Raw genomic sequence first — 23,198 nt, 5'->3', positions numbered from 1 at the left:
CTAAGCTGGGGCGGGTCGCTCGTTTTGTCATATTAGATAACAATACTTTATAAAACGAATCAAAATTTAGAAGTGGGAGCAAATACCTCATTTCTACGTACAAAATGTATCTAGAAGTGACGTCACGCGATATTTAAAATCGATATATCTTAGTTGTATTTGTTAAAAACTTTTCTTGTAAAAACCCGTATTACAAACGGAATAAAACACAAAATTGACTAAATAAAATGCATGTATTTACACACTAAACGACATTGAGTGGGTTGTCGCAGCTGCGTGCGCCGGCGCAGGCCTGCATGCGCGACAGTATGAAGCTGTACCAGTGGCGCGTCGCCGGGAACACTTGGTTCACTGAGTTGTGGAGCTCGTACGGGTCGCGGTTCAGGTCGTATATCTCTACGAATTCCTGGAAATATAATGCGAAGTCTTAAAATCTTAATTAGAACAGTCACGTGATTGTGCATTGTTGGATTATGGGATATATTCTAATGAACGAATTAAGACTAAGACTGCCTCGCTGGCCGAGTGGTTGCAAGTGCGACTGCCGGGCAAGGGGTCTCGGGTTCGATTCCCGGGTCGGGCGAAGTATTACTGGGCTTTTTTCGGTTTTTCGAAATTTTCTCAGTGGTAGCACGGAGTCTGGAAATGTGCCCGGTATATGGCAATAGGCTCACCACCTATTACATGGGAGTTACAGGGTGATTCTTCAAAAAACTTTAACTTTTATTTAACAAATCATTATTCTCCCGCGTTATTAAGCATCATGGTAGCTCATTGTCATCCTTATTTATATTTGATTGGTTGAGAGCAGTGTCACAGCTTAATTTATTGGAACCAAATTTTGTGTTTCAATCGCCAGAATTGTTAACTTTTGGGTGAGGATAATGCCGCCGTTAACTTTTTGTGACTTTTTTTGAAGAATCACCCTACAACATAAATTGTGAAAAGTGGGTGTACATTGTACAGTGGCATTACGTGTCATAATGCGCACCTCTGTCTACCCCTTCGGGGATAAAAGGCGTGACGATATGTATATGTAATACATACATGTATGAATGTATGTAACGAATTAATAAATATTTTAGTGTCATATTCAGAGACATTTAATGATTACTTAAACTATAATAACTAACGATTGCGAAGCCTACTTTTCCGCCAGAGATGAGCTATGTAGCTGTCCTGCGAAGATGTAATATCTAAGCTGTGGAACTACATGACCACTGATACTATGTAGCTGTGCGAGGAAGATGCGCAGCTCGACTATCCGATGTATCGATAGTAAGGAAGCGATCCATAGCACGCATCCATAGTACACATCTTTTCCATATAATAAACATAGCACCGGTGTGCTAAGGTGTGTTGTAGGTGTCTATGGTTGAAACGCGCCGACTGCTTAAATATGAAACATTATACACCAGATCACGCCTTTTTTTAAAGAGTAGGCTGATATCTTATTAGCTGCGGACAACGTAACAAATTACCGAGGCTCCAGCTTTAAACAGCAGAAGGAACGGGGTGGTTTTCAGTCAGTACGAGTCTGACGCTCCCTTCCGCCTCACCCAAGGCGGGAGAAGTCATTGGATTTTCCCCCTGAAAAAAGGCCTCTATCTTACGTATTAATAAATAGGTATAATATAGAATAAATGTTACCTCTTGATCAGCAAACTCGCAGTACTTCATGTTGATTCTGTTGGCGAAGTGGTGCAGACACGCGTACGTGTTGTTGCGAGCGTCCTGGCACTTGCACAGGTACTCGGGGTAGCACTCCTGGGAACATTATCATATTTCAATCATTTACGGACGTACCCCAACTAAACAGGCGATAATAAGCACCCAAGTGCTCCCACACAGCAGTTATATAACGTTATACAACAATGTGTAACAATATAACATTTGCAATAGCGTGTAACATACTCTACAATTCCTGTTTAATTTGTTTAAACACAAATGTTAAATCAGTCTCTAATGTTATATAACTGCTGTGTAGGAGCACCTTTAGAGTGGGAAAGCCACCATGCCTCACCGAAAACCGGGGTGAAAATGCGTGCTTTGACGTGTGAGTGGATCCAAGGGTCCCCCCATCCCCATTCCCAAAATCTCTACCCCCCAAAGAGCTGGCAAAAGACTGTAACTCCTTAGGTGTTGTACCAAAAGCGCCCTCAAACGAAAGCGTGCGTGATGAGATTGATGAATGAAGTAAAAGAGCCATGCCAGAACCGTGGCATTTTCAAAGAGTCAGACCACCACGGAAGAGCCAGGCTACAACGGATGGGATCCAATAAGGCTGATGCTTGATCTGGAGCTGCGGACTACCGGGGTTACCGGGGCTCCGGTTCAAAACAGGATTAGCCGTAGCTTTTTTTTATTAACTATAGGTTCACGCTTGACCACTATCTCACCTGATGGGAAGCGACGATGCGATCGACGATGGAGCGCGCTTACCTAGAAGTAACCTATTCAGTCTTGATTTAAAGATTCCAGGGTTGTAGCTTTCGGGAAACACAGTAATTAAGAAGCTAATCCTGTTTTGGGTTTTTAGTCAGTAACAGTCTGACACTATCTTTCGCCTCACCCAAGTCTGGACAATCCATGATTTTTTCCCGATTAAAAAGAGAGAATAATAAAGCATGTCTCGGCCTACTACCACAATGGTATGTATGTATGTATGTGTGTATGTATTTATTAAGGTTATTATTTGAAGAATTGATTCAATCTTATTCCAGTTTTTGTCTAAATATAATTTAAGAGATGAACCTATTGTCAAAACCAGCCTGCAAATCCCAAAAGGCCGACAAAACACCTATAACCCTCGTGCTGCAACTGCCTAATACCCATGGGTGGCTGATCACTTACCAACAGGTCATCTGTCTCCTCGTCTACCGGTATCCCATAATAAAATAAATCGATCACAAATCCAGACACTCTGCCAATATCGTGACTTTTCTAAAAGCGAAAAATTTAATATACTGTAGGCCAGTAGGGAAACCAAATACAAACTGTCATTTGTTTCATTGGATTATCAACTTTATGTTCTAAGCAATAAAGTTGAAAATAGAAAGGAGTACAATCGACAAAGTTAGTGGTCAACCATCATTGGATGATATTCGCTGCACTCAACGAGCGCAACCACCAAGCAAAAGGCTCGGAGGGGGATGGCTAATATACAATTTGGAACGAGCAAATAGCTTCACTAGAGGCCTGACCGACAGACAGACATTATTAATATTATTATATTTGTTTTGACGTGCAAAACTGCCTTCCTGGTCTATTTGAAATAAATAATTTTATTTTATTTATTTTTGACTTTGACTCTGACTTTATGCCACAGGATTTTGTTTAAAAGTGTACCACCGTAAACTTTGCCGACAGTACATATATGAGTAAAAATATGTATTTAACAGGTACATTGAATATTGCCACTCACCGCGAGTCGGTTGCCATCATACTTCCAGGGACACGACTCAGCCACGGAGCCGTCGCGACCCTCGCCGTGATACTCCACCAGCAAATACCTGCAGACACACGATATTATTTTATATATTTAATACATTTTCAACCTTACCTTTTTGTAATTAAGTCCAAAATCAATCTCAAGATTGGTGAGCGTATGTTTCAAATTCCTAGAAGATAGTTTCGACATTCAACCTTACTATTTAGCCATAAAGTTACAAATCTAATAAACATTAAATAACTTAATATACCACCACAATTTCATACATTTTCAACCTAACCGCAATAACAATAGAGTCCAAAATTAAACACAACGTACCTTTCTACTGGGACCTCGCTTTCTCCAACCAGGTTAATAGGTTTTCCATCCATATGCTCCGGAGGCTGTATCCCAGCAAGCTGCAGTATAGTGGGAGCCAGGTCCACGTTCAGGACTGGGGCTGAGTTTGAGGAGTTGGGAGTGATGCCTGGACCTCTGATGAGGAGGGGCACCTTCGTGTCTGATTCATACGGCTGACGCTTGTCGTAAACTTGGGAGAATTGACCTGGGTAAGAGTAAAATATTTGGGTCTTAGAATAGGTTTTTATCATACTAATATTATAAATGTAAAAGTCTGTTTGGATGTTTGATCGATAACATATTTGTGTTTTAGGATAAGTTTTTATCATACTAATAATATAAATGTGAAGTTTGTTTGTTTGAATGCTTAGCTGTCACGCTGAAACTACTAACGGCGCATTCCAATAAACTACCGATCGGTAAATTTGCTTACGAGCCGTAGAATTTTGACATAAGCTCCATACAAAATGTGTAAAAATTCTACGGCTCGTAAGCAAATCTACCGATCCGTAGTTTATTGGAATGCGCCGTAAATGGATTTTAATGAAATTTGGTTTACAGACAGGGTTTGAGCTGACCTAGGGGCTTTTTATCCCACGAAACCGCGGGCGAAGCCGCTGGCAGAAGTTAGTACTTTTATAAATTATACTTCGGCACGAATGGGGTGGCTCGACCGGATACCGCGCCCTCACAGGAAACTGACGTAAAACAATGATTGCGTAGTTACCGAAGGCCCAATTCCCTCTTCCCAAACCAGATTCCCCAACAACTTTAAATACCTAACTCCCCAAAAAACCCGTCAATTGTAACGCTTCTGGTGTTTCAAGTGTCCATGGGCGGCGGCGATTGCTTATCATTAGGTGATTCGTCTGCTCGTTTACCGGCTTATTCCATAAAAACCTTAAGGGTCTCAAAAAACAAAAGAAACAAATACACGGAGCAAGCAAAATAAACGGTTTAAGTCTTTGACTGCCAATAGAAAACTGTTGAAGGCAAATCCTCCGCTAACGTCGGTCACCGGTGACCACCACGGCGTTTAATGTGTTAAAAATAAACAAACATACTACTTACCAACATGATATCCATTATCAGACGTGTAGATGATGTAGGTATTACTCAATAGCGCCTGTTTTTCCAACGCTCCCACCACGTCGGCTACCATTTCGTCTACCGCCAGTAGACTCTCCCAGCGAGACCGGTAGACGCGGTCCAACTCCGGTAGCATAGACTCCGGGAGGGGAGAGGGAGGCATTCGCATTAGCCAGTGTTTGTCCTGTGGTTAAAAGAAAAATATAATTACATTTTACATTATGACATAACAGAACATCACTTCTTTTGATTCCTCAAGAAGGAAATGAAGTGTCACACTTTTTATGGTATGAACATGAGCCCGTTCCAATGTTAGACTCAGTGCTACTATCGTGGGACATACTAAATTAAATAAAAATCACAGTTTACTCACGTACATTAATGGAGAAAAGCTCTATTAGTTTCAAGTCACAGAGGGACTCTTCATCATGAGCTTTTCTCCATTAATGTACATGAGTAAACCGTGATTTTTAGTTAATTTATGTAATATTTTGTTGCAATTGGGAAACGAACCGAAGATCCTTACACAGTAGTTGCACTTAGGAATACCTACCTGCAGTTACTTAATTGAGACAGACACTTCGAAACCGCAAATAATAAAACATTAAAACCTATATTGTAAAGAATTGAGCATCCTTCTTTCTTAAAAACAGTAAAAAAAATCCATTCAGCTTACCTCAGCAGGAACATTAAAGTTTGGATGTCGAACAGCGGTAACATTGCAGAACTTCCCTTCGTGTCGAGGTGCTGGAGTAAAGGGCTGGTGGGGGGCTGGTGGAGCCAACACCATGAGGAAGGAGTCCTGATACGTCTGGTTCTCTATGTAGCTCACTCCTAACTCCCGCTGCAAATGTAACATGAGTTTTAGCATTTTTGCGTTGCGTAGATGGCGCTTTTGTCGTTTAAGGGTGGTTGTAGATAGTAGGTTCTTAATGTTATTGTATTTATTTCGCTATATTAGGTATTACAAATTGGCTTACCAATAGTTATTTAATGTCGGATATCGGTTTGTGCTTTACCGGTTATGGTTTATTTCAAAGTATATACAACGTCATGCCATTTACCCCTGAAGGGGTAGGCAGATGTGCACATTACAGCACATAATGTATAACGCTTTGGTTTGATGACTGTAATGTTATACTATTTTACTTTAAATAAATAAATAAATAATTAATACCTAATGCCACTATACAATGTACACCCACCTTTTCACCATTTGTGTTATATGTCGCATCAAGTCCCATGTAATAGGGGGTGAGCCTATTGATTTTAAAGATTTAAACAATATACCTAGGCAGAGTGTTCGGGAGATACCAACCGTTGTAAAACGTACAAAAACAGAGAAAAAACAAAGTAATTTACTATTTCTAGCTACACCAATTATGTTATTACGCACAAAACAAAGTAAAGAATCATTTGCAACAGGTTTGTTGACCTCAACCAAAAACAGAGGTTAAAATATGTACCTAACATGGCAGATAATATTTTTTGTTTCATGTTTATCCACATACCTACATAATTGAAGACACACGTATTAAGTCTGACGGATATCAAGAAACGTTGTTTTAAAAAAATAAATAAGACAAATTATTGAAGGTCCATTCATACAGTACTACCTAATGTGGGGCAATGTTTTTTAAAAGAGCAGAAAAGAGCTGTATCTACATCAAACCTAGACCCGGAACAACAGATCTGTACCGTGTGGGAATCGAACCTGCGACACCCTACCACCTGGCACTTCATTAATTTTTTTCTTTTTAAAGAATCGCCCCACTGTAAGATTTTCTCCTGTATCGTAGATGCGTTTACAAACATACAATTTTACATGCACATAGCACCCAGACCCGAAATAACAATTTGTGGATCGGATCACACAAAGCATCTCCTTGCGAGAATCGAACCCGCTACACGTTACACGGCAGCCAGTTGCCCAAACACTGCGCCAACCACACAGTCCATTATCAAAAACTCTAGATACTCACAATAACATCAGTGAGGTACTGGTCAGTGGAGACGGTGGGCACTCCGTTGTTGGATATGGTGTAGTTGTAGTAGACCGAGTTGCCGACCAGGCCGTGCCACTCCGTCCAGCCGGGCGGCACTGCTTCTGGACCACCCGTCTCTTTAGTACCGTACTAAGGACAAACGTTATTTCTATTAGACAATAGGCTAGATTCCTACTAGTCAAATTCAATACTTTTTTCGAAACGTCAAAAACGATATCTTCTATGAATTTTGTATGAAATAGTGCATTATGACGTCATCAGATTTTTACGTCAAATAGCAGACTTACATTCTATAAAATTAGCTTGAAAAATTCTAAAGCTATGTATATCATCATATCTATGAATGCAAGTGTGATTATTTTTTTATATTTTATTGTGTTGAAAAGTCGAAATAATTTGCTTTTGACTTAGGAAACTGCCCAATTAGGCATACTTGATCATTTTATATGTCATTACTGCGCAAACAATAAGGTTGCTCTTAGGTAGACGTGCTCCATCGTCGGCCACATCATTGCTTACCACTAGGTGAGATGGTGGCCAAGCGCCATCCTATTAAGTATAAAAAAAACCGTTCGAACGATCTTTAATAATACATGCCGAGTGACGCTCGCTGCTTTTATGGGGCCCGAGTGCGGCTTGAAACCAGTCGAGTACTACCTAGTTATAGTTATGCAAGACATACAATATATTTAATAGGTCTTACCATTATAATAATAGACATACACACATGGCAGAGCATGAATAATAGTTGTTCTTTCATTAATCATGTATTTATGTTGCCGTGTAGCTACGATATTTCACTGTGGTCTATGTGAAGAGACGTGTTCAATTAGTGGGAATCGAACCACAAATCGAACGATCGATCTTGTACTTACCCTACCCTTAACCTAGGTTCCTCAGGACTAACATAATACAACATCTTTTTACTCCCTCCCAACAGAAACTACTCAACATCACCTATTTAAAAGAAGCTCATTCAGCGTTCTAATACCCGACTCACCTGATTCAAATACTTGCCAGCATAGAAAGTCTTGTACCCCGCCTCTTTGAGGAAGTTCCCGAAGGTGACATTCTGCACGGCTTCCCTCCAGAACATTCCATTGCAGCCCCCGAGCTCGCTATTGGTGACCGTCCTGTGGTTGTGCTGGTACAGGCCTGATAGTAGGCTGGCGCGGCTCGGACAGCATATTGGGGAGGTTACGTACTGGAATTATGGACCTATAGGTAGATTTTTTTGGAAAAGACGAACATCTTACCGGTCCGATGTCTATAGTGTACATAAACGCATTCGTTATATGGGTATATACCACCATATAGGTGTAGGTAGAGATAATCGCATAGGTATCAAAATAATTATAGCTCGATTTTATACAAGCTTTTCGTCAATATGTAAGTATAATATTGAGATTTTCCAATTATTTTTATAATTTTTAGTTAAGTCAGTTAACTAAAAATCAGGTTTACTCACGTACATTAATGGAGAAAAGCACTACACTAGTTACGAGTCACATAGGGGCTCTTCATTCTTATCATTAGCATTAGTATGACTCACGACAGTTATTACATAAAATATTTTAAATCAGCTTCCCGCCTTTTACACTAGTGTCGGTACTATTTACTTAGCGCGATTTTAGATCTAGATACAAACCCAACATAAAAAAGGTACAAAACTCCCTCTATCATAAATACCAATTTAGTCTTTATAATGTAAATATATTACTAACTATGTACTATTTCAGTTTCTTGACTTCTAAATAGGTATCTACATATTTCAGTTACTACTATAATATCGATGAATGAGATTAGCATAAGTACAATAATCTCATTAAAATATACCACATTACCTAGGTAGTTGCGAGTTCCGCTAGTATGTTGTAAACATAGCAAGATCACCGTATGTTGGTGTGTACATACATATTTGTATTATGTAGTATATCTACTTATCTCATAATATATTTATATTATGAGATACAACAACTTCATTGAGATAAATACTTATAGTTCTTTATTTCAGACACACTAAGCATTGTTTTTGTAAAAGAAATTACTAGAGTTCTTAGTTAATCTTAAAACGTTATCATATACATAAAACTGTAAGAAACTCTGGATGCGGTAAAACCTAAGCGATTTATTTATTTGCATGTTTACCCTATTGATAAACGTAAGTATTAGCCACTAAACAAGCCCGGTTATTTGCAGAAATAGGTATTAAGTTTTCCTCGTCATTCAGTATTTGATACCATAAATAGAATCATATTACCTACTGTTTTTTAACAGCTGCACAATTAAACTTACCGAATTAGTAAACGTGACGCCTTCGTCAGCAATAAACCGCTGCACGTTCTTCATGGGCGTCTGAAATGAACAAATTAAATAAAACAACAGTTCATTCCTAATTTATTTATTTGCACATCAATATCACTGTACTAACCATTCCACCCAACACAACATCCTGATCGTCTGTCAACACCAGAACTATATTCGGCCTTTTTTGACACGCACAAACTCCAAGGAGCGAAAACAACAATAAATAATTTAACATCTTTTAATGTATAATTCTTAAACTTAGGAGAATAGAATTGATTGGTGTTATGATGTGTTTATTGCGGCATTGCCGGCATTATCTCTAGCCCGGAGCACTCGCTCGCGATCACTACGCCGACTGTGAATATGCCCACGCTCTTTACAAGTGACCTGAAAGATTAAAAAACATAAACATTTTAGTAGCACAGACTATAAATATGAGAACAAACATTTATTACTACCGAACTGAATACCTATGGGACTTGTTTCGTTCAAAATCATTAAATAATGCGGAAAAATGCTAGAGTTGTAAAATTATTATTATTACCTACGTAAGGTAGTAAAACGATATGACTTTACTTGGAAACTAGTGACATAGTTGCTGGTATACTTAAATTGGTAGGATTATATGAGTGACTATGTAGCATCATAACTTTGTAATTGATTCGACATTGACTTTGAGGCATGAGTAGATAACTGCCACATTTATGTTGATGAACAACTTGTTATGGTATCTAAAGTGAATTTTTAAGACAAGAAAAAAACATGAATAACATGTAGGCAGAGGTACACAAAATATGTAACACCGAGTTTACATCAGTTATTTCTTTAAGTTTAAGTCCCATCTTATATTATGAAGGTGCAATCTGTGTACACTTTGGAATAAGCACCTAGCTTCAGTGATGGACAGACTGACAGACTATTATTTATTATTTTATTTGTCGACATTTCAAAAATACCTATTTATGGTTTAATTGGAATAAATGATTTGACTTTGATAAATTCAAGGAACAATTACAGACTCTATATAAAGTTAAATAAAAATATGAGGAATATGTAACTTTCTGACCAATTATAAAAATATTATGTTATCAATTGACACATGCCTCTTGTTTATATAACATCCTGAGATAAGGATGTCAATAACTGATAAACTAATAAACCAACTTATTATTAACATTCATTTTAACTACAATACATAACTACTGCATTGTAATTGTCAATGTAGTAATGAAATAATATTACATACATAATAGCAGCTATTATTATTCAATAGTCAAAGTCAAAAGTCAAAATAATTGATTTCAAATAGACCAGAAAGGTTCTTTTGAACATAGAATACTAGTGGACCTCAAACTTTGTTTTGCGTTAGAAATTGTTCTGCACATCTTAGTTATTTTTTTCTTACATAATAACCCTTTTCTAACAATTACAAACCAAACAAAAAGATAATTTGGGAAATTGGTTCAGCTGCTCTCAAGATTTGCATATAGACACACATTCTACAATTAATTTATATATTGCAGATTTAGCTTCCTGCTATCATATGGGAACTCTTATGTGTAAATGTTTGACTTGTATCATGTTACTTTCACACTTCTTTAGATGGCTAAACAATAATTATATGTTAATCATTATTGGTGGTGCTCTCCACATTCATTAGTTAAGTGTGAGGTTAATTACAGCCTAAAATCAATTTTTATTTGGAATTTCCTAAATGACCACTCTGAGTCAAACATGTACACAAACTTAGAGGATACCATCTCATAAATGTCTCAACTAAATAAAATATAAAGGAAGATGTGAGCTTCTTTCTAATTCTTGGAAATGCTGTACTGAACATAATGCACACACACACAGTTAAATTGTAGGTACATACAGCCTACATACCTAATAATATGCAGTACAGTTAAACTGTTTGCTCTAAACACGTTAGGATTTAACTGTATAGTCTGACTATACAGTTAAAATGGAAGGTGTGTAGCCTGCGTAACAAATGATTGTATGTAATACAGTGAAACCTCGTTAAGTGAGACATCAAGGGACCTTCAAATTGGTATCACTTATAGAGGTATTCCACTAACCCAGTGTCTCAGATAACCAGGTATAAATAAACATTTGTCTCATTTACAGAGGGTTCCATTAATGGAGGTGAACATAAGGTTTATTTTACATAAAGAGGTGTGATTCTTAAATAAAACAATGTGTTATGTGCACATTATAAATGAATAAGAATAAGTAAATCAACAAACAAAACGATGTTGTCTCAGTTACTGAGGTTTATGCATTAAAATTCACTTGCTGTCTCAGTTATAGAGTTAACTAAGATGATAAATCGAAAGAACGAATCCCAGATATAGAGGGTTGTTTGTCCCACTAATAGAGGTAATTCAGTGCCAATGGGTAGGGACCGCAGTATGAGTTCCATTTGTGGAGGTTTCTCACTTATCCAGGTCCCACTTAACCAAGTTTCACTGTACTATACACAATACTAATTATACACTATACCCTTTGCGCTATAACAAGGTGCGGCTGACAGATGCCAGTATGACGTTGACGTCTCTCTTTAGGGATGGACATTAGAAAAATCTTTTTTTATCGCTATCGATACTCGCAGCATACATTTAATTCTCTTTAATTTTTTTATTAAATGTGTGTGTTATTTAGTTGTGCAGTGTAACTACGTGTATATACTTGTCAAAATAAATATTTTATGACCGAGCTCTGAGGTGTTTCAGAGTTTCAGTTTTACAGAACCGTGAAGAATATAAGTGTATATTAGTTTGTATATGTTACTAAAGCAACCACGATCTTTCAGATTAAGTACCACCACGCATTATCAAAGGCGCCGGAACTGTCTACTATATATTTGTGCTCTGATAAAGTCACTGTGGTTCGGGCAGAGAGAGCCGCGTCTACAGTAGATTTACCCACATAATTAAAGGTTTTTTAAGAGTGATAATTGAACGACGCATGATTTTCGTTTTATATTCTAAAAAAACATCGACTACCTATCCATCGTAGCAGTACATCCCATCACTAAACACGATTATGGATTTACGTTATACGCATAACACTTTACTTTATTTTTGATTTCATTAGATTTTATTTAAAGACTAGAACATTCCGGTTGGATTTAATTTAATTAACTACTCTTCCGAATGATATAACACAATACGAATGTGATACAGTTAAAATACTAAGGCATAATTTTTAAATCGCAGCAACTTTCAAGAGTGGTACGAAACGTTACTGAATCTGTCAGCCGCACCTTGTTACAGCGCATTGGGTATAGCATTACATACTTTTCATCTCATTGAAGTGCTAACCAAAGAGGTTTTAGTGATACATTCAATACAAAACCTCAAAATCTTACTTTGACATAGTCATAATGCGTCGATGTTTTCATTTGAATTAAAAAAAATAGTTATTAAGAAAATCACTTTCTGGTGTGTCGCTTACATGCCGACAATTATTATATTGTTGGAAAATAATGACAAGCTACCTAATTTCGAATAATATTGAAAGAAAAACAGAATAACGCCACATTTTCAAAAGAGGTTATATTCATATTTACTCACCACTTGAAAGGATCGTAATAGAAATCTTTCACAAACGAGACAACACCTTTTTTGCCCATTATATTCGTTAAAAAATACTTGGTGGTTTCAAGAAATGTAACGTTGCTACGTTAATTTTAGTTAAAACACAGAAAAATCAATAATCTCTGTGACGGAAGCTGACTTTTGATGAGGGAAACAACGTGACATCTGACATGAAGTATTTTGACAGATTAGCTAGTGTTGCAATATTTTAAATTCCAGTATGATGCTGAGACAGTGCGCCCAGTATACAAAATAATACAACTGAAAGATATTTTGAAAAAAAAAATGCAAAAGAACAAAATAAAGTTATTTATTCGAATTAACAGTTCTCAAAATCCAGTTAGTGTAATGAGATACTTTTGTATAAACTCCAGGATAGTATCGATGACCACAGGAATATCCGAAGGACACGATGCCTACAACCAAGCCTTTGTATAGGAGAGGTCCACCAGAGTCCCCAAAACATCCATCTGGGCCCCCAGCATCTACACGGCCAGCACACATCATGGAGTCTTGAATAACCGCACCGATTGTGTTATATCGCATTGCGCAAATTTTTTGGTCGATTGTGTAGAGATTCGTGTGCTGCAATTGTTCGGGTTGAGGGCCGTCGGTCTGGAAGAAAATATTAATGCTTTTAACGTAGAATTTAAATGGGGCACGAGAAGCGCGTTATATGCCATGATTATCTTCTATCAAAAAATGTTAATGCTAAAAGCACCATCGCTTCCTACTTCTTTCGACTTCATTTTGTCTTCATTTTGAACACAAACAAAATTGTAGCTAAAATCTGCATTGCTTTTAATTTGCGTAGCTTAGCGTAACAAAGTATCGTTGTCATCTAAGTATGTACTTCATTTCTGCATTGATGCTTCAACTACTAAGCAGAAGCTCGAATTTGCAAGCATAGTTAACCTGCAGAACACACCTGACGCTGTGGTTTCCCATAAGTTTCTTGGCTGTGATCTGACGACTATTAAAAATAATGATTTAGTAAAATTATCGGCCCAATAAAGAATATTATTATAAAGCTCAAATATTGTTTAAAACTGAACAGAACTAAAGAGTAGCAAAATTGCGGTAAGTCTTTGAATGTTTCATACTTTACTGGACTGGTATAGTAGGTATAAGTACAGTCTCGTTATCATTAATTATTATAAAAAATAAATTAGAACCCTTATCATTAAACCTCATATTAACAGAGCCTTAGTACGTCGTCGAACGCGCTCTCGTTTCGACCTCGTTAAACGTAAAGCAAACTCGTACTAAGGGTACAGTGACTTGTTGGAGGTATTGATAAAATAACTTTAAAACTTCTGACAAAAAGTTTAGCTTAACTGCTTACTATTAAAAAAGCCTTACCTCTAAAACTCCCCATCCGACGAGGGTGCAAAGGGAATCAGGTTTGATCTCTACTCCTTGCTTTATAATAGAGCCCTGTTTCACATTGCTGTTAAAAGAAAATTGTTTAGCCACCACAATGACAGAGACGTCGTTTGTGTAGAAGAATTTGTCGAAATCTTTGTGTGGTATTATAGTTTTTATATTATGGAGCGCACCTCCACCAGTGCGGTACGTGGAACCAACTCGAATCTTCCAATACTTCGGCATGGTATAACTGAAACAGATGAGGTACACAGGCATCTATAAATTACTTATTTTTTCTACTTTCAGCACTACACATCTTTATACAGGGTCTTCGCTACAGAAGAGATTTCGAAATACATATTCGAGTTTATTAGAGAGTGCTTCTGCTAGTACCACAGACTTACGTCTATACATCATAAGATGAGAGGCTACTACCCGGTCTATCAAATAAGCAGTCCCTTAGTTTTCCCTTAGAACATCGGGAAGAATATGGTGATGAGGATAACATACTCGTCTTTATCGTAACCACAAAGTTTAAAGTTTACACAAGTTAAAGATTATTATTCAATCTTCCCAATCCCCGATTCGAAACAACCAACAACCCTAAAATTCCTAACCCCCAAAAGGCTGGCAACGCACTTGTAACGCCTCTGGTGTTTCGGGTGTCCATGGGCGACGGCGCTTGCTTACCATCAGGTGATCCGTCTGCTCGTGTACCGGATTATACGATAAAAAAATTGCGTCCTTACTTCCTTCCAGTATTAGCGTTGTATTGGAAGCAGTGAGCAGCAGACAGCACATGCCGTGACGTCAGTATGACACCAGCACAATGCTGCACGTAATCCTGCGTGCCCCACGCGTCCAGCAGCAGTTGGGCCATGATCGGATAGTGGGCTATACTCGTCGGGACGCCTTGGATAACTCTTGTCAATATGTTGTAGTGGTAGAATTGGGCGTTTGCTGAAAGATAAATATTATAATGAGATTTTCAACGCAACGTCATGCCTTTTACCCCCGAAGTGGTAGGCAGAGATGTATGTTACGGCACGTAATACAATGTATACCCACTTTTCACCATTTGTGTTATAAGTCTCATGTAATAGGTATGTGCCTATTGCCATCAACTGGGCACAATTCCAGACACCTTGGTACTACTGAGAAATTTTCGTAAAACCGGAAAAAGCCCAGTAATACTTTGGTCGACCCGGGAAACGAACAAGAGACTCCTTGTCTGGCAACGGTTGCTTCGTTGGTCAATAGGTCGCAAATGCGACTCTATGTAAAATGAGATTTTCATTTGAATGGATAGACTGCATGATTCCACCAATTTTATCGAGGAGCCCTATTTTCTGGGATTTAAACACGAGATTCCGAATTTTTGCTCGGTAGTCGCACTTGCAACTACTCCCACACAGATTCCAATAAAATTTTCATGAAAGAAAATCTTGTTAATTAAATAATGTTTTACTTAATTGAAATAAATAAAAAACAAAACACTTCACTTACCCCGTAAAAAACACAAACAAATAAAAATAAACCTTCGAAGATCCATTGTAGCAAAATATTTATCTACTTTATGCCCGCAGTGTCACTTGATACACTTCAGAAGCACTCTTTGATACTGATCCGATGGTAACGGGAGGTGATATGATGCTCTCTTGAGCCATGAATTATGGCGAGCTTAGTGTGTACTAGGATCTCATGTCTTGATACTGGAGAAGTAAGGTTTTTGAACTATTTACCTAAGTACATTTATTAATTTGTATGAATGAGTGTATGGCACGAATATTTCATTTAGGTATATTCGCTAAATAATACCGTGTGGTTACTGCACACTCCAACTCATCTGCTGGATCTTGATCTTCTTAAGTAGAGAAGGCTCGAAGTCTACCAGGGGACCGATATAGACTGTTTAATTCTTTGTTTACTGTTTGTGTAAATAAGGGCCAGCATTCGTGCAAAGTATTGGAATTTTAAGTTTAAATATCAGTCAGCATTCAACAATAAACTTGACTTCTATTGTGTTGAATCCACCAAAAAGTCTTGTGTAATTCAAAAGTTTGGGAGTTTTTTATGGTATAAGCCGGTAAACGAGCAGACGGATCATCTGATGTTAAGCAATCGCCGCCGCTCATGAATACCCAAAACACCAGAGGCGTTACAAGTGCATTGCCGGCCTTTTGGGGGTTACGAATTTAAGGGTTGTTGGGGAATCGGGGATTACGAAGGGATTCGAGACTATGTATAAGTAAGTTACTTAAAATTGTAATTACAAGTATCAAGATCAACTCGCAGTACACGAGAAATGCAAAATAAATAGTGTCTCGGTGTCAGTGTATTAGTGAACATCAATCATTGAGAGAGTCCGTAGAAACTACACAAGAAAACAAATCATTATATCTAAGTAGATCATTACTCGAAGCTAGATACACATCAACCTACACACAACCAGTTCACCATGGTCTCGTTTTGTATGGTCTTTCCGCAGATTCAAGGATCAGTTTATACTGGTTTGTATTAGTCGATGTGTAACAAAAACTTTCCTAACATAAACAAACTTGTTATTATTTTGTACACTATGTAAGTAATTGATTTTTAATTGGTAAGCACGATTAAAGTTAACGGATACTCCGATAATTAGCTTTTTTGCTTAACTGTGCTTTTAATAATGGTTTAAGGCTGTATAACTGATAGTTTAGTGCGCTTTTGAGGCGGAAAATAGTGGATATCACGTGAGAGAGCCATGTTTCGAGTGAATCGAACTTGATAGGCTGTTATGCTTGCACTTGTTGTACCTACGAGATAGATAATTAAGATTTCTTAAATATGCTTCAATATTAGATATCAAATGAGATAATAATAGATAAATTGACTGGGTTGAATGTAAAATGCAATCATTCAAAATAATTAATTTCATTATTGTTCATTTTGGCGGTTAAATTACCGCCATTAACCAAAGTTGCCATATTCCAAAAATATTTTTTTGAGGATGACATAAAACTAGTGTGAAACTATGAAATAAAAATGAAAGAAAATACAATTAAATGTATATTCTCATCTTTAATACACTCTCAATAAGTAACAACGAAAAACATAATAAAATTACAATATACAAAAACAAACAATTAGGAAGACTAATTTATTTACATTTTGTATTTTATACTCATAAATTGCACACGTGTTCCCTATAAAATTGGAAAATAAATTTAATGAAACTAATTTCAAGTGATAGGTGCTTATTGGTCACAAAAAAAATCCGTTTCGCAAGAAATGTTTGCGAAAGTGGCGCCAGCCTGACTCAGGTTGATACAAAAATATGGGGCACCATGACTGTATTTTACCGTATAATTCCTTTATTACGTATCGACAGTTGTATTTGAGTGTCTATGCTAGTATAATACTTCATAAGACCTAGTAACTTGATAACTTTCTGCATGTCTCCTTGGAAAAATGCAGCAGAGACCTCTTTCTGTAAACTATTTATTTTGGCTTTGTTTTCTGCATTTAATTCCATTATTTCTTTTTCCGTTTCCGCATTTTCCACTTCTTCATTCTTTTCCATTATTTCCATTAGGAATGCTTGGTCTACTTCTGTCTGTTCTGGTATCTCCTTGCCTTGTAAGCGTAACATGTAAATTCCTGGAAACAAACATTTTTAATAGTTATAACAATTGATTATTTGAATGTTTTCATTTAACACTATATTTTAATAGACTTTATAAAAATGTAAATGGAGGATTATGTCAGAAGTATAATTAAGATGTTTTTTTTTCATATTATTAAAAACTTTAATATTTCTTTTGGACCTTGATCAGTTGGATCCCTGGTCTGGTCTTTAAATTATAGCCTAGATTTTACCCTACCCCTTTCAATTAAATGCTATGAGAATTGATGAAAACTTATATGAATCCTAGAGAAATATTAAATAAGTGACATAATTAGCCAAATATAAATTCAATTAAAGCCTAAACTTCATTTATGTTTGGAATACACATTAAATACGGTTTGTCTGTTATTTTCTTATCATAATAATTAGAATGGCTAACTATGTTTACACCAAGGCTCGGAACCGGTTTAAAAAATACTGGTTAATACCGGTTTATATCGGTTTTCCTACGAACTTTTCTTAAGAACGTGAACATTAAAGAACTTTATTTTAACCTAAATTAACTGGTTTATTCGACGAGGGGCATGTCGGTACACGCGTTGAAATATTATTATTGAAATAAGCTGAACAGCGCGCGGCGTTTCTTTGATGTGCGTCGTATTAACCGGTTTTTATTGCTCTAAACCGGTTAATCCGAAAAAACCTTTATGAAAATACTGTTCCAAATACCGGTTTAAAAAAACCGGTTTCCGTCGAAACCCAATGTAAAGGTTTTGCGTACAAGTACATAATAACGGTTTGAAAATTTAACCGGTATCCGAGCCTTGGTTTACACACCTCTGTTTAATGGCTCCAGTAATGTCTTGTATGCTTCGTTAACTAATGATGAATACTTCTCTGATATTTCTTGCTCTTCCTTTTTTCTGAAACATGAATTAGATATTTATAATTAAATAAGTTTAAGATCTTATTTCATGCTTTGAAGGCTAGGTTATGATGTACACGAAAAAAGTAAAAATAACAATTTATGAAAAAAATTAAAAGTAACTAAGTATCCTCCGTTGGGCAAAGTTCTCTTTTGATAAATATGTACAAAAATTAAGTGTTCTTCACCACTTATGTTTAATAAAAAAAATAATGATTTTCCAATTCAATTAAATTCTCTTATAAGTTATTCTAATAGCAAAAAATAAGATTACTTTAAAATCCAGATAAAATTAATGTTGCATAGAAAGATAAAAATGTATAGTGTTGCGTTGAGAATATTGATAAATAAACCATTACCTGTTAGCATATTTGTCAGGATGTAAATACTTCTGTAATTCCTTGTATTTCTTTGCTAATTCTGATTCGTCTAAGTCATAGGATTCCTTAACCCCCATGATTTTAAAATAGTTTTCATCTTTGGGGGGCTGTTGTAATGCGTTGCAACTTCCACAAAATAGACTAGGCTGTACGTTTTTAACATCTTTGCCACAAGACCAACATGATGAAAGTCGTATTTGCCTCAGCAAAGAGGTTTGTCTCAATGTTGTATTAAAAATAAAACTTCTTACACTCATAACTTTAAGGTTATGTTATTTTACACGAATTTATTGGACCTTGAGTTTGTTTGGATAATTACGTAAAGTGTTATGTTCACAACTGATCGATCAGTGTTTTGACTTAATTTTCCGACAAGTTACAATAATAACGTCGTCAATCTATCGTTTCACTGACGTTTTAATACCTTTCATTTGACAGTGACGTGATAATGTTGATAACAAGCAGCTGATTGGCTGACGTTTAGTTATTTATAAAAACTGACTGTAGGAAAGGATTTCAAAGGATATTTCGCCAACTTATAAACATAATTTTCGTTAAACATCATAAATTTACTTTGGAAATTAACACACTGGTGTATTCAATATTTTTGAGTGAACAAATATATGTTAAAACTAAAACGTTTAAAAGCTATACGAAAAGCTCAAGCTTCAAATTATCAATGTCAGTTGTCAAAGTGACAGTTGGTATAGTAAACACTCTCCATTGCTGGGAAAATATTAGAGTGTGGTTTTTTGTGTTAATTTTGTAAGAACAAAGAGTTTCAATCATCATGACGAACTACTTTACGATGGACGGGACGGATTCCACGAATTTCCAGAAGGAAATATCGGGTATGATGCATGGGTTTGGCGACAATCCGAATCCTAACGCAGCCACCGTTGTCTTAGTTGAAAGCATTGTTCAACAGCAACTCAAGTTTATGATTCAAGAAGCCCATCAGCACTGCAACCTGCGCTGCGGTAAGGCAATTACTAACTACGATATTATCTACCTAATGAGAAAGAATATCAAAAAACTAAAACGCCTGCATGACTATCAGTTAAAATTGGACCAAATTGACAAAAAATGTATCCTGAACATCACTACCCAAGCTGAGTCCCTAATCACAGGCTTGCTGGATGACGAAAAAGACCCAACTGTGAAGAAACGCAGGACACACATAGACTACATCAGAGAATTTGATGAGGCTGACGAAGTAAGCCAGATTAAATTTGATTCCATAGATTACATACGAAAAGTTCGTGCTGCTAAAATCACAGAGTCTATGACTTTCGAGAAGTATGAGGCCTACCATAAAGCTAGATGCTTGTCTTTCCGTTCTGGTTACGGAATCGGAAGAGGTTTTGTTAAACTGGAGCGCTGGTTGAATCCAGTAAAAGAATTCAAGCTGACACAATCAGCTTTAGAAGTTTTAGGCTTTGTGGCTTACGAAACAGTTGCAGAGATTGTAGACGGAGTCTTCCTAGTCCGCCAAGATGCGAAGAAGAGAAGCGGAGATCCTTTTAGCAAATTCGAAGGTGGCTACTTCTGTAATCCGGTCAGCTTGAGTAATGCTGTATATATCAAATCTGGGTACGAAGGAGTTCCAGCTATAACTGTAGCGGAAGTCAGGGAGGTGCTGCGAAGATATTACTCCCCAAGGACAGGAATGAACGGATTATTCTATAGGAATATGAGCTTGGATTTACCAATTCGGTATATAGCATTGTGAGAGGGTGTACGGTTGTAGAACAACGATTTTATGAACTTTAGTGTATCTATGTTTGTGCCAAGTTGCATATGGTATTTTTGGTGTTTGTGTGGACTGAGTAGCAAACTCATGCTTTATCATGCTTGATGTTTTAAAGTATAAGATAATTATGTTAAGATACTCAAGGCTAAAAAGTCTAACTGCGGCACTCAGAGACATTGAATGATTACTGAAACTATTCCTTAGTAATGATTTTGTATAGAAAAGATTGCTAAGGACTGGGTTAAGTAACCATTAAATGACTCTGAGTATGGCGGTATGTGTTATTAAATAAGAGATCATATTAGTTAGGTAACCATACAATAAAATGTGTTATTAGTTTATAACATAGGATTTAAGATTAAAAATTTTGGCTATGAAATGTTTTTCTTTTTTATTTGGATTAAAGAGTTAAAAATGGTTTACAATTGTATCCTTCTGCCTGTAGTTCTGTCTGACAATAATTTACATAATTTGTAAAATTTTAAGCATGGGAGAGCCATGTTTCAGCATGAATGGGTTGGCTGGGCTGGCCCGACGGGAGTGATACCACAGCCTCAGAGAGAATTGATGTGAAACAATGTTTGCATTGTGTGAGTGAGGTTACCGGAGGTTTAACTTAACTTAATTCTGTATTTTTTATTCTCTTTGGATAGTCACAAACTCTCATATGTAGAGAGTAATAGATATTAAGGATTAAGGATTGTAGTAATGGTAAGATCGGTTGCCTTTGACTCTAAGGGGTAACTTTGAAATTCTTTAACTGATAGAAATCCAGAACAAACAACAGACCAATGAAAGACTAATATACACTATATTATATAATATAACTAATATCTGCTATAATATTAGTTTTTCATTGGTCAAAAAATGGGTCGAAGTTACCCCTTAGGGTCAAAGAAACCCTATTATACGGTACTTAGTATTAAGTCAGCTTTATACTATTCTCATAAACTTAGTTTAGGATCGATGAAAGATATGAGGTTCCTGTTGCCTCGTACATATATTATTATGTACATACATATTGTCTCTTTCCATAGTTTTTCAGCTTTCTGAAAAAACAACATAAACAATATAAATTAAATAATGTTCGTAAGGTTTGGGTGTTCTGTTATGTGGATGCTCAATTATTTTCGAGCCACATCGGGACCCTAAAGTTCGCGACAAAGTCGCGCGGTTAGCGGGTCATCTTCTTAACGCCTAACAGAACATATTTAATTTGTTATAACGATAGTTATTAACCAAAAAAGTTGAAAATCCATTTAATAAATTGGATGATTTTGCTTTTATAGTTAGATATGTAAGAAATAAGAGCTTCCTTGTTCTCATTCAAGTGATAAAAATTTAGGTTATTCCGGGCAAGGTTTTATATCCGGATCGGACAAAGTATTATTGGAATGTAAGAAAATACGAGTACGTCATTATAAAATAAAATTGTGTAACTTTATTTTAAGACATTTTTATTTTAACCTTTTTTATTTGCATGTAATAAGATGGAGAGATGGTGTGATGGTGAAAGGATGGTCAGAGATCTGTCTACTTAATATTTGGTCCCTGGCAAGGCTCCAAGGCAATAAATTATACCTACCTTAACTTATTTCTTTAATTACTAACAATATGCAACGTTACGCCTTTTATTCTCGAAGGGTAGGCAGAGCTGCACATAACGGCACATAATTCCAATGTACAATTTACACCCACTTTTCACCAATTGGTTTATAAATCCTATGTAATATCCCACGTGAGCCTATTGCCATATACTGGACACAATCTCAGACTCGAGAAATTTTCGAATAACCGAAAAAAGCCCACAAGCCCAGCACTTTGCTCGACATGCGAATCGAACCTTAGACGCCTAGCCCAGCCATCGCAATTGCGACCACTCGACCAACGAGGCAGTCTGTATTTTCAGCGTGGGGTGGGTAGCACCATCTTCCCGCCCGCAATTAAATGCTCACGCAGTAGAGGTGCAACACAAAAACACACACGACACGCAACAAAACACTCGACATATGCTTCGCTCCTCCACGGAGCATCTTCAGGAGTTGTCGACTCGGCGCGGCGTTTCCCACAGCTCGAAACTACGGAACTACATCTAGCAAGCGGAATAAAAACTAAAAAATATTGTATCCTTACTGTCGCATTCAGAGACATTAAATTTAATGATTACTTGAACGATTCCTTAGTAGCGATTTTGTATCGAAAACAATTGTTAAGGACTGGGTTAAGTAACTATTAAATGACTCCGAGTACGGCATTTATTGTTGCATGGATTTCCGCAAAGTAACGCCGGATTCTATTCTACATGTATATTATTTCTTTAATGTTAAAAATATATATTATTGATGTCTGTTGGGTCAACCGGATACTCATT

The 23,198-nt window shown here is 36.7% G+C and overlaps 4 protein-coding genes across 5 annotated transcripts; 1 reads left to right on the top strand and 3 right to left on the bottom strand.

Moving 5' to 3' along the window:
- Positions 1–214: 214 nt before the first annotated feature.
- LOC118274981 (N-acetylglucosamine-6-sulfatase) lies at positions 215–12,972 on the bottom strand. 2 transcript variants are annotated; one of them, XM_050696776.1, is made up of 12 exons: positions 12,771–12,972; positions 9,317–9,579; positions 9,181–9,240; positions 7,886–8,089; positions 6,862–7,014; positions 5,556–5,723; positions 4,862–5,063; positions 3,770–3,995; positions 3,425–3,512; positions 2,854–2,943; positions 1,651–1,767; positions 215–406 (listed from the first exon to the last, which is right to left on the bottom strand). In XM_050696776.1, the coding sequence occupies exons 2-12, from the start codon at positions 9,425–9,427 to the stop codon at positions 245–247; spliced, it is 1,581 nt and encodes a 526-aa protein (XP_050552733.1). In that variant the 5' UTR covers positions 9,428–9,579; positions 12,771–12,972; the 3' UTR covers positions 215–244. The 2 variants fall into 2 exon arrangements, with proteins under 2 accessions (XP_050552733.1, XP_035448698.2); XM_035592805.2 differs by lacking the exon at positions 2,854–2,943.
- A 128-nt stretch (positions 12,973–13,100) lies between these two features.
- Positions 13,101–15,815, bottom strand: LOC118274934 (trypsin, alkaline A-like). Its single transcript, XM_050696773.1, has 4 exons — positions 15,669–15,815; positions 14,912–15,122; positions 14,157–14,412; positions 13,101–13,409 (listed from the first exon to the last, which is right to left on the bottom strand). Exons 1-4 carry the CDS (start codon positions 15,712–15,714, stop codon positions 13,101–13,103), a joined length of 822 nt encoding a protein of 273 aa, XP_050552730.1. The 5' UTR covers positions 15,715–15,815.
- A 1,387-nt stretch (positions 15,816–17,202) lies between these two features.
- On the bottom strand, positions 17,203–19,513 carry LOC118274933 (iron-sulfur cluster co-chaperone protein HscB). Its single transcript, XM_035592730.2, has 3 exons — positions 19,054–19,513; positions 18,607–18,692; positions 17,203–17,801 (listed from the first exon to the last, which is right to left on the bottom strand). The coding sequence occupies exons 1-3, from the start codon at positions 19,329–19,331 to the stop codon at positions 17,500–17,502; spliced, it is 666 nt and encodes a 221-aa protein (XP_035448623.2). The 5' UTR covers positions 19,332–19,513; the 3' UTR covers positions 17,203–17,499.
- A 265-nt stretch (positions 19,514–19,778) lies between these two features.
- Positions 19,779–22,271, top strand: LOC118274932 (transcription initiation protein SPT3 homolog). Its single transcript, XM_035592729.2, has one exon. It carries the CDS (start codon positions 19,865–19,867, stop codon positions 20,804–20,806), a length of 942 nt encoding a protein of 313 aa, XP_035448622.2. The 5' UTR covers positions 19,779–19,864; the 3' UTR covers positions 20,807–22,271.
- The last annotated feature ends 927 nt before the right edge of the window (positions 22,272–23,198 follow it).

Source organism: Spodoptera frugiperda, chromosome 11 (assembly GCF_023101765.2).
Source record: "Spodoptera frugiperda isolate SF20-4 chromosome 11, AGI-APGP_CSIRO_Sfru_2.0, whole genome shotgun sequence".
In the NCBI taxonomy this organism is placed as follows: Eukaryota; Metazoa; Arthropoda; class Insecta; order Lepidoptera; family Noctuidae; genus Spodoptera; species Spodoptera frugiperda.
This window is presented reverse-complemented; position numbering and strand designations above follow the sequence as displayed.

Coding starts and splice junctions, on each gene's coding strand:
- LOC118274981 (XM_050696776.1), bottom strand. CDS start 9,427: ATGTTAAATTATTTATTGTTGTTTTCGCTCCTTGGAGTTTGTGCGTGT. Junction 9,241..9,316: donor ATGTTGTGTTGGGTGGAATG/GTTAGTACAGTG, acceptor TGTTCATTTCAG/ACGCCCATGAAGAACGTGCA. Junction 8,090..9,180: donor GCGTCACGTTTACTAATTCG/GTAAGTTTAATT, acceptor CCATAATTCCAG/TACGTAACCTCCCCAATATG.
- LOC118274934 (XM_050696773.1), bottom strand. CDS start 15,714: ATGGATCTTCGAAGGTTTATTTTTATTTGTTTGTGTTTTTTACGGG. Junction 14,413..14,911: donor AACGCTAATACTGGAAGGAA/GTAAGGACGCAA, acceptor CATCTGTTTCAG/TTATACCATGCCGAAGTATT. Junction 13,410..14,156: donor TCGGATGGGGAGTTTTAGAG/GTAAGGCTTTTT, acceptor ATTTTCTTCCAG/ACCGACGGCCCTCAACCCGA.
- LOC118274933 (XM_035592730.2), bottom strand. CDS start 19,331: ATGAGTGTAAGAAGTTTTATTTTTAATACAACATTGAGACAAACCTCT. Junction 18,693..19,053: donor CCTGACAAATATGCTAACAG/GTAATGGTTTAT, acceptor TTCATGTTTCAG/AAAAAAGGAAGAGCAAGAAA. Junction 17,802..18,606: donor ACTGGAGCCATTAAACAGAG/GTGTGTAAACCA, acceptor GTTTGTTTCCAG/GAATTTACATGTTACGCTTA.
- LOC118274932 (XM_035592729.2), top strand. CDS start 19,865: ATGACGAACTACTTTACGATGGACGGGACGGATTCCACGAATTTCCAG.